The sequence below is a fragment of the Pterocles gutturalis genome, unplaced genomic scaffold (assembly GCF_000699245.1).
Source record: "Pterocles gutturalis isolate BGI_N339 unplaced genomic scaffold, ASM69924v1 scaffold36234, whole genome shotgun sequence".
Taxonomy (NCBI): Eukaryota; Metazoa; Chordata; class Aves; order Pterocliformes; family Pteroclidae; genus Pterocles; species Pterocles gutturalis.
In genome coordinates, this window is record NW_010134622.1 from 91310 (window position 1) to 102641 (window position 11332).

Below are 11332 nucleotides of genomic sequence, written 5' to 3' on the forward strand. Positions count from 1 at the left end.
ATCATTCCTTTGCCATAGTTTTGTCCATTGAATTATTTTATTTAATATTAGCATCCTTTCTTTATACTTTTCATGCAGGAGTTTGGTTGACTTGGGATAAAATATGCTTCAATACATTATTTAGTTATTTAGTAAACCCTGGGTTTTAGGGTGCTATGGGTGCTTTTACTGCATCTAATCCTTGAAACTTGTTTTGTAATCACTTGTAACTTTCTTCTCATATAAATAGTCTTGTATAATTTGAAGGTATCACATAAAGGGGTTACATATGCTGTCAGAGAATAAATTGTGGCAAATCTATGTACAAAGCTACATCTGCACTGTACTCAAAATAGAAGGGATCTTCTGACATTATGTATATTTTGTGACGGTGATGAGTGCCAAAATGGGTTTTTCTGTTGACTTGCTTGTAAGTTGCCTGTGTTTTTTAATGGAATCTTCTTTTCCTTTCAGAAACTCTTTAAATCTGCATTTGTTAGTAATTAGGAATGATTAAGAATTGCTCAAGTATATTGTGGCCAAGGATGGATACTGACACCTGTATTGATTTCAGGAAGTACTTGGTTCCACAAATTATTCTGTTAACTAAAATCAAATAAACTAGATAGTTAGGATGCTATTCAAAATGATTAAAGGTGTCTGGACTGAATACCACATTATTTATGGGTATTGGAAGGTCTTTTCACTAGAACATTTTTGGATCCAATTTCCAAAAACATTTCAACATGTACTGCAGTTAAAATATGCGGTCACTGAAAACAGTATGTTCCAAATGCTTTTAGTGACTCAGAAGAGAATCAAAATGATTTTGTAATTCCCATGCCACTAATAAAAAATGATCTTGTACATTTCATCTGAGGTTATAGCCCTAATTAAGCCACTGGTTAGATGAGATTTTTCAAAAAATAATTAAACATGGTCTGTTGTCCATTTCAGCCTTGTAGTTTGGATCCTTAACTTCCCTAGCCAACTTTGTACCCTCCTACTGTATTGAATGCAACTATACTATATACAGAAAGTAGAAAATCCATGTAGCCCACATTCACTTATCTCAACACCTGTACTGAATGCATCTGTATGTAAGGGTTTGTATAGCATTGTATGCTATGATTAGTTTTTGAAGTGAGAAAAAAATTAATGAGTGAGAAAAAGATTTTATTCAATTTTGTGTGTAGCATTTATTGCATTTTTTACTTTTTTGGTTTTTTTAGGGGGAACCTGGAGATCCAGGGTTCAATGGTTTTCAAGTAAGTAGTATTACAGTGAATGTGATAAGGTGTCAATAGTAACTGCTGTCAGAACAACACTAATTGATGGTTGGGTTTTTCTTTTTTATTTAAAGGGACCTCCGGGTACACTGGGTATTCAAGGACCTGTTGGTCCAAGAGGAGAGCGAGGAAGACCAGTAAGTATGTTTAAAATATGTTCTGTAGGAAATTAATCTAACAGAAGAATCATCTCGGCAAATTCAACTGTGTTGGATTGCAACCTAGCAAATGGATAGAAAAAAGGGGTTAGAAATAGCAAATAGGTGTCCTTGGATGCAAAACCTTTTAAAAAGCAGTATGAGACACTGATTCTACAAGGAATATTGAAAAAAGAGGTATACTTTTTTTCACCCTGTATTGCCTGAGGCTTTGATTTATACTGTATTTCTTTAACATCCTTGAAAGAGTCTTCTTTGTAAACATTATTCAATGCTGAGTTATCAAAAGTATCAGGTCCTTAATGTGTTATCTTTTCTGCTCCTAAAGGGTATGTATATTAGCTCTCCACACTTCCCACAGGAGACTGAGTAGATAACATTCTTCATTAGTATTTAGAATGCAATTTTATTTTTAAACTATTTTTCAGTCATTTTTCCAAAATCAACATCTACAGCATTGACGTTGACAAGTGTTACTGCATAGTTCTTTGGGAAGATTGTGTTTTCTCCAGATGCTGTTTTCTACGTTTCTTATTACCATGGTTAATGGTTTTGTGTGTGAGAAGCAAATGTTCAGATTCAATATATTTTGTTTTCTTTAGTCTTGCTTTATTTCTTGTAAGACTTTATAGCATTTTGGGGTTTTTTGTTTGTTTGTTTGTTTATTTTGTCAAATTTCACTTCAGACCTGTTCTACATCACTGAATTGAGGGGAGAAAAATTAATTCAGGTCTTCCTACACACAGCCTCCACAGGGACACTCCCCCCTGCCCCCAGACCCCACCCTACACACAAAATAATTCTGGGACTAAATCCACAGCACACTAGGCCTTTCCAAAGTTAATTTTCTGCAGTGGCGTGTTTTATCATCTGGAGTAAGCTGCACCTTGTCTTTTTCCTCCAGCCCTTCTGAAGGGAAAGCTCCTCAGTCCTTTACTTGCTCTTTCTCTAGAGCGAAGCCACGAAGTTGATGACCTTCACACAGGAGCCCAGCCTGCAATGACTCATATTCCCAGTGCACTCTCTTGGATGTTAGGAGTGCTATGAACCATATATTTTCTGAGCCCCGTGACTACATCCCTCTGATTGCCATCTTAGCAACATATCTTCTGAACACTCTTCCAGAGCAGATGGATCCCCACCATCTCCAGCTCTTAACAAAATATATCCAACTATATTTACCATTTCTAAAGCAGTGGCTCATCTGCAAGAGAGACCTGGGAGCATTTCCCAGGTCTAAGTTTGTATCATTCCTCTTCCCTAAGTGCTAGATCCCACATGAAGACAAGCGTGGCTCCCCTAAGTCCCTGTAGGGCTTACAGGACATGGGATGGCCTGCGCAGTGCATCTGCCCAGCAGATTAGGCAAGGACTCACAGATTACTTGACTTGCCAAAAGTGATTCAAAAGTAATTTTTTCAGAAGAAGTCAATTGCTGATGTACACAAAGATACATAGCAAGGCAGAATCACTTAGCAAGTTCAGGTCCCACCTGAATGTCGTTACATTTTCCATGCAAGTTGGGCTTGATTTTGCATAACCTAGTTACATCCCCTTTGGGAATGTGGATGGTTCGATCTGCAGCTCACTCTCTTTTCTATGCCTCTTATTCACCATCTTCCTCTCTGAACATCTCATGCTTCTTTTTCACCCCACCTTTCCTGCATTTGACAGCTTTTAATGTGTAGAGCCCTTTGGAGCCTGTTAACTACCATAGCTGACAGAAGCAAGGCCGGTTGTCTCTCCACGTGATGGCGTTCCTACTGCTCTTCTTGCTGCTCTGGCAGCATTTTTTCATGTTATAGATGTTATAGTTTCATTTCTCACCATCTTCCTTTGATTTCATTCTGTACAATACCAAGTAGGTAGTCTGAGATGCATATTGTAGTTCAGCTCCCTGTACAGATGGATGCAGTACCAAGACACCAATCCAGTGAAGCTCTTAAAGACATGCTTAACTATGAGCTTAAAATGTTACTAAGTCAGGATCCAAAAGCACAAGTTCTTATTACTTGAAAAAAAAATGGGATTTCATTAGGTCTAAGCTGGGAGACTGTTGTTCTGTTAGAAAAGAATCCAATGTGACTTAAGAGGGTATTTTTCAGAGCAGTAAACACAGCTAATATAGTGAGGATAGCACATTGAATGCTGAGGAATACTCTGCCTTTTAAATATATACTTATATTTCAGTTGTAAAGTAACTGGCCTTCTGCATACATTGATTAGGAGCAACAAGTAACTTGCTCTCACCTATTGTATTTCTCCAGGGACCACCAGGGCCCCCAGGGCCACCAGGACCACAAGTAAGTCTTTGTGTCAGAGTTGTTTATGTTGGTTTTGTGTCACTGAGGTTTATCCAAGACCCACTTGAAGGCAGTAAAATAAAGAACCACAGGCTGCACCAAATGCTGTGTAGCACAAGACCTTCTGTGTTGGCTGCATACACAAGAAGTTAATCTTACACTGGGATCGCCTACCCTGAAAAGATTAAACCAGTTCTAGAGCCATATTTAATTTGCTTCTGTAGTCACAGTAGCTTCCCGTGATCAGACAATCCTTGCAGTTTTTACAATATTCAATTATATCTTAGCAGAAAAAATATATGAGTTCATTGTTCCAGTACATTTAGGTGTTTTTATTTAACATTCAGTGCTATTAAAAGCTTGCAAAAGAAATGCTGGATCTTTTCACGACATTACTCAGTGAATGACTCAAAGTTTGTTGAAGAAGCACTGGTAGCATGAGATTTTAATTAGAGTTGTCTTTCTGAATGGTTAGGTCTATAAAAATACTTTTAGATCTATAAAAATACTTTGAGGTGAACATAGACTATTACTTGATGGCAGTTCTTCAGTGGTATCCTACAGACTTGTAAGCCTGAAAAGGCCTTTAAGCTTGTTTAAATTTGAATTTTACATTAGAAAACTGAGTGGTACGCTTAGTAAATCTTGACCTATTGTTTTTTGCAGGGCAACAGGGGTCTTGGCTTCTATGGCGAAAAAGGTGAACAGGTAAAGGAAAACTAATGAATTAATATCACTACTAAAGGACAGATGGGTGTTATTTGTGATTTGTAGAGGAACCTATTTTAAATATTCTCTTAATTTACAATTGTATTATGCATTTATGAGAGAAAAACAAACAAGTGTAGCTTTGAAAGTAATGATAATCTCCATAAGGAATGTCATAGCTGAACTAACTTCTAAATGTCTAGAGGGAACGCTTCTGAAATTTATAGAGCCAGACCACTTTATATAAAGGAGTAATCTTTACCGTCATTCTGGAAACATACATGGCAAGATCAAGTATGTTAATATGCTAATCCCAGCACAAAATAGATTCGTTTTGCTATCATTTATTCAGAGGTTTAGAACCATACTCCTAGCAGGGGCAAATCTGCATTGCTCCTTTTGTTGCCGTTTCTTAGACTCTGTGCTGATGAACAGCTTGACAAGGTATTATAACTTTTAGTAAATGTACCCTTCTGCTTTTCCTCCAGGGCCCTCCAGGTCCTCCAGGTCCACCTGGGCTTCCTACAAGAGAACTGCTGGGTGTCCCCTCTGACAAACACAAGGTAACTACAGGGTATTTTGCCAAAATACACAAGGAACTAAGAGCTCTGCAGTATCAAAACTAAAATATTGTACAAATGTGCTTTTACATATAGTACCTAGAAGCCTTTAGTATATCAAATGAGAAATCTGCTACTTACCTATAGCTTGGATCATGAAGTATTTCTTGAAAGTATGGTAGCTAAAGTCATTTAGAAAGCACTTCTCACAGACTAGAGGTGCCTTAGGCAAACTTGTTCTTTTTGTTTAAGTATGCAGCTACTGGCCATCACTCACATCTTCTAATTTTACAAGCAGAAATACCTGCTGAGAAATCATTCCATTTCTTATTTTTCATAATAGTGAGTGAAATTTTCTTCCCGTAGGAGAAGCATGTCTTTACGGAAGCTATCTGAATTATTGTGTTTGTTTATATAACTTATCTACATGGTGCAGGTAATTGTATACTTGCAATTAAGGCTTGTTCATACATATTGGAGAAATCCTCAGCAGCAAGATGCAGTTTATTCTCATCTATTGCTTCTTGCTGGGAGCAGAGGTACTCATACCCTGTATGTGTATATTCTGTATCAGACGCCAACTTCCAGACCAGTAGTTTTTCATCCCAGATTTGATGTTACAAAGTTCACGTAGCTCATGCAATTTCTGCAGTAAGACAAATAAACTGATATGATACAGAAAGATCTAAAAATGCCTTTTACAGTCTGTAGTCTGCATTAAGTAACATATATGTTGGGATTTCCGTGACTAAGCAGAGATGTCTGCATACAAGCTGCTTATCTGGAAAGCCTTTATATTCAATGAGGATATCGTCAATAGTGAGCAGAGTTTAGGCTGTGATTTCTCTAATCCTAACAGGAGCTCTTACTTTTGATCAGACAATTCATAGACAGCCAGTAGGCAAAAATGAGAGAATGTGCATTTATTTATAGGCATTGCTCAAGCATTCATGACCCAGACATCTCATGAACAAGCCTGGAAACAACCTGAGGTGTTCACATTCCTAGAAACCTTTTCAGAAAAATTATAAAATATTTTTTTTAAAAGCAACTTTAAAAACTTCTTATGAAAACATGCCTTTCATATGACAAGCGTATGAATAAAGAACAGCACAAGAGTGGTGTTTTTTCTCTTGATAAACATTTGTCACTTTGTGTTGTAGAAAAGTTATTGAAATGCAAATGGGAATGCCTAACATATATGAATACTTTTTCTTTATTGTTAGGGTGAAAGAGGAGAACCTGGACAAAAAGGAGAACCTGGGATTCCGGTAAGTCAAGTGGAGAGGAACAAAGACAAGAAATAATATTGGAACTAATACTGGTATATTCTTAATTGAAATGATGCAGTATAGATATGGAGCAACATAAACAGAGACACCAGTTTTGATGCTTTAGAAAAACTGAACAACGTGACATATAATATCTCCACATTAAAATCAGTCATTCTCTTACTGGTTTACTGAAATAAGATTTTCCCTCACACATTTTTTAATTTTAGCTTTAACTATTAATAAATCTCTTTACTACTGCTGATCTGCTGATCTATCATAGAATCATAGAATGGTTTGGGTTGGAAAGGATCTTAAAGATCATCAAGTTCCACCCCCCCTGCCATGGGCAGGGACACCCTCCACTAAACCAGATTGCTCAAAAATTCCACTGAATTTCATTAAATAATTATATATGGAAATTTTCTCAATCATTTTCAGTCTACTCTCCAACACATACAGACTTTTGATCCCGTTGGTCATTAAGTCTGTTGAGTAAGTGGACAGTAATCCCATGTGTTGCTGTGTCATTTAGAGCTGTCAACCAGGCTTGACTGAATGTGGTTTAGTTAACTCACAGGCAACCTCTAGACTGTCTAAATAGCTTTGCCATTGAGTGATTCCTTTTTACTTCCCGGAGTGGTTTAAAATACAGTCTTTACCAATTAGGGATGCCTCACTAAACATGTTGCAGACCTTTATTTTCTCAGATGGTCTGGTCTGCTTCTCCACAAGGTTATGGGAGAAGGTCACAGTGTGAGCCCTGATGCCCTCTGTGTGCGGTTGGTAACCAGTTCTTCAGCTGTTGGTCAGATTTTACACATGTGGAATTTTGTTGACTACATTAGGAAAACTGTAGATTTTATGCTGATGCAGCAAAAGAGGATATGTGTTTCTCCCTTTTTTTTTTGATAGTAGGATGGAGAGCAGAGCAGCATGCCTATGCTTGCCAGATATCTCTCTGAAGCTACAGTTTGGGCATAAGATGACTTGCTTAATTGGTTGTATAGCTGAACAATTGCTTTGTCTCTTCTTCAGAGTTGCAGACACAGAAGAAATAAAGGAGGAGATGATAGGAGGGAAACCCTGTCCTCTCCCTAATGGCCTGCTCCTGCTATTGTAATGGATCAAGCACATTACACTTAATTAAGGACAACAGTTCTTTCACATGCAGCTATTATTAGATCCTCCATGTGTTACAATGATGTTTTCTTCCTGTTTAGCTTCTACAAAAGTGTCACAATTTTTTTGCACATAATGAAGAAATATATTGAACTGACTTGTAATTTTTCCTAGGGTGTACTTCTCTACGCTCCTGAAAAAGGTGAAGAAGGGGTGATGGGCTTCCCAGGACAAAGGGTGAGTCACTCATTAAAGGTAAAATTCACCCAGCTGAATGTGCAAATCCAAGCTGAGAGTTTACCTTCAGGAACAAAACACAGATTAACAAATTGTAGAAATTACAGTTCTTCAGCCCGCCAGGGTACGGCCAGCTTTGAACTGCCTGAGACTGGAAAGCAAAAAGGCCATTTTGAAATGGTAGCGGGAGGAGGGCCCTCCAGGACTCACAGATGTGCCCATACCATAATTGGGAAGCCTTGTGCATCTCATACCTAAAGCTGTGCTCCGAACCACAGCTACTCTCCTGGTCCTCAGCACAGACTATATTTCACTGTTCCCATCTTAGGTCTCTTTCAGACCATGGTTAACAAGCATGAGTTTGACTCCAGTTACTTAACCCAGGAAAAAAGCTAATTTAAATACTACTACCTTGTAGCATCTATGGATGCTTTTTTGGGGCCAGTATTTCTAAAGTGCTTAAACAGAGTGAGAACAGTATTCAGCATATATTTAAAAAAATCTCAGCCATCTTTAAAATCTTCATGGTCAATTTACAATGATTTATAATGAATAAGAGATAAAAATGAAATACCAGAGTAGATTTCAGACCTGTTCTGTTTGCACCGTGCATGAATCTCATTGAAAAAGTATCTGAACTCTGACTGTTAGAGTTTCAAGCTGTCAGATTTATTTTATCTAAGCGATAATAATGGTTCTTAAGCATTAGGATGTTAGGATGTCACTTTATTTTGCTAATTTTATTGTGCCTTCATAGGGACTGCCTGGCATCAATGGTTTTCCAGGACTCAGTGGAGAAAGAGTAAGTATTTAATACAAGGCTGTTGTATGCAATCTCTTTGAAAAGTAAACTGTAGAGGACAAATTCTGCCTGTAATTACACCATCTGTAGTCTAACAGATATCATCTGGATTCATCCATCATTGTAATTTTGGGTCAGTTAGTTCTCTCATCAGTGGAAAAAAAGACAGCTCTATAATGCAAGTCTGTTTTGCTTAAAACATGAGCATGTTTTAAGAGCACTATGAGAAGGTGTGATTTTCAGTTTTCCCATTACTGTGACCATGATTTCTATAATTTCTTCCTACATGCAGAAACTTTGGGGTTTTTAATAGCTTTCTGCACATGTGGTTGAGATGTATGGTTATCTTGAATATCACAAAAGAAGAAGAAAAGGAAACTGATAAATATACCAGTCCCCATGGAAACACACCCAAATATTTAAAATAGCATTCTGTCAGACAGAGGAGAACTCATACTTTCTGTTTGTGCTCAGAAAAAGGCTTCTTCAGTAAGCATTAGAAATCACTTCCATGAGGTATCCAAATAACTGTGGGATGCTTGACTTTTCCGTGCTTCTCCATCCTTAGTTTTTTAAGGATTTGTCCTGCCACCAAGGCATAACAATAATGACATGAAACACATGGGACATGAAAACACATGCATATGGAAAATAGCATTTGCCCAGCTATTCGGTCACAAAAACTGGTGGTGTGGAAGGGAATATGCTATCAGTAATACATAAGTGGAGAGGCTGATGCAAAACCCACTAAAGCCAAATGATAAAAGTTAACATGGCTTCATGCTCCAGTCAGTAGTCAGTGTCTTCCCCTTAATGACAGTGAATCTTGGCAACAATTTTAGTGGAATGTACACTGGTTTGGAAGGAGTGTCATTGTGTAACCTGTGTATGAGAGGGAACAAACTACTCGATGTGCTCTTCACGATGACCCCCTTTTTGTTGTTTTTTGAGTGATCTGATTCTTAGGAAAGAGAGAAGCATAGGTTATGTCCTGCTTGCACACATTGGCTTAAGTAGCTGGCTTCACTTTTAAACCACCAGCTCCACCTAGTGTAAAGAGATTTTACACCTGATACTCAAGAGGCTCCTTTTCTGATGGTGTGATGTACAGTTGCCATCATGGAAAGGTCTCTGAAGTGTGCAATTCAGTTTGTGGCATCTTGCTGAGAGCAGTGGTATTTGTAGTGCTTCAAAACTATGTGACCTACAGAGCAGGTTATTAACATTCAAGTTCTGCATAGGAGTTGTCCCCACTGTGAAACTCAGGAGACACTGAATTTTTAAAAGGCTGGCTAATAATCTAACTAGTGTGAATGATACAAATCTACTGGTTTCAGTGCAACTGTGTTAATTGATCTCAGTTGAGGATCTGGCCACTTTTTTCTACTAAAAGCTCAACTTTTTAACACTTGTCTTTTTCCAGAGTACATGTGAATGTTTTCTGTAGAGAACAAAAGTTGTCAAAGAGCTGAGTAAAGCACACAGAAGAGGTCATCTCTTCTCTGTCGGCATCACTGAAATCAACACTTTGCTCTGTGCACCCCCAGCAGCTGAAATACGCTCTCATGTCATAGGAAGTACCGTGTTTTACCACACATGTTTTAATCCACGTGCTTTGGATTTCAAACCTTTCAAAATAATGCAGTGGACAGAATTTGAAATATTATATTATTTTCTGAGGTAGGGATGGAAAATTTTCCCTGGGATACGGCGTGCCCAGGGGAGATGTGGATGAAGGCGCCTTCAGGGCTGGTCCTGAGTTCTTCTAATTCAGGCAGGGAACCCCTCTTTGGCCAAATGGGCTGCAGCCACCTGGAAAACAGCAAAAAAAACCTGTGCACTTCAGTGCTATTTCACTGGGCACTGTTTGCATTTCAGTGCAAATATATCCACTCCTAATGATTCAGGCTCATTTCGTCTCTTGCAGCAGGTTGGTGTCTTCTGGCTGCTTGGCTCATTTGTCTCAGGGTCTCCTGGCATGGTGGGGATCCCCTTTCTCCCTCACCATCCTGCATCCTACAAGGGGATAGTGCGAGTGTAGGCGCTCCTTCCATCTGCACCACTGCCAGGGGCAACAGCCTGCACCACAGCAGGTCCCTCTGGCCTTTGACAGGAGTTAGGCTTGGTCTAAGAGACGGAACACCAAACACAAGGAAACTTAATGGTATTACCTGAATTACACCTCAGGGAGACAAACTGCTCAGCTCTGTGGCATAGTTTTTGCACAAACATCGGAGAAAGACAGCTGCTACAGACCAAATAATTTTATTCTCTCCCAGATAAAGGAAAAGTCAATAATTTTTATGTGTCTTACAGGGTTTTCCAGGATTTGATGGTCCGCCAGGTGGCTATGGTCCTAGGGGAAGCAAGGTACTGCTTTACTTTCATTTGCTAGAAGCAATAAAACAGTTGTCATTTTGCTTTCTTTTCTTTTCTGTCATGTAATAACAATTGTGTTTGTCATCATTGTAGAACTGGTTATGTGGTTTGTTAACTTGAAATCTCTGAGATTTCTTAAAAGTCACGTCAGTGCTTTTGAAAATCTGTTTCTTTGTGTTTCATGGGCATACATTTCCATTTTAAAATAAATTCTCTAGAATAATGCACTTGGATGTGATACTTCAACTTCTGTTAACAGGGGGAACCAGGTGACATCGGTCCTCCAGGACCAGTTTCCTATTTTCCTTCCCGCATCCCAAGGAAAGGTACATCTTCCCTGCTTACGTTGCTTATCTTGGCTGCATTTTACTACCTTCTACATAGATCAAAAGCATGAAAATTCTGAGAATTCAACTCCTTAAAAAACTGTGGTTTGGTAAACTGTTCCAGAAGGTATAATTGCCTTCCAAGAGAGTGCCCTAATCACCTTTTTGCAGGCAGGTGGCTTTTTTATCTCTCCTGCTG

General features: G+C 38.5%; 1 protein-coding gene across 1 annotated transcript in view; it reads left to right on the forward strand.

The window, feature by feature from the left end:
* COL4A2 (collagen, type IV, alpha 2) overlaps window positions 1-11332 on the forward strand; it is a gene marked incomplete at its 5' end in the record, with an annotated part of 100925 nt that overhangs the window by 53329 nt on the left and 36264 nt on the right. Inside the window, 10 exon segments of the mRNA XM_010081650.1 lie at window positions 1212-1247; window positions 1343-1405; window positions 3693-3728; window positions 4395-4436; window positions 4925-4999; window positions 6223-6267; window positions 7564-7626; window positions 8384-8428; window positions 10745-10798; window positions 11067-11133. Of these exon segments, the coding sequence (XP_010079952.1) occupies window positions 1212-1247; window positions 1343-1405; window positions 3693-3728; window positions 4395-4436; window positions 4925-4999; window positions 6223-6267; window positions 7564-7626; window positions 8384-8428; window positions 10745-10798; window positions 11067-11133 (526 nt within the window).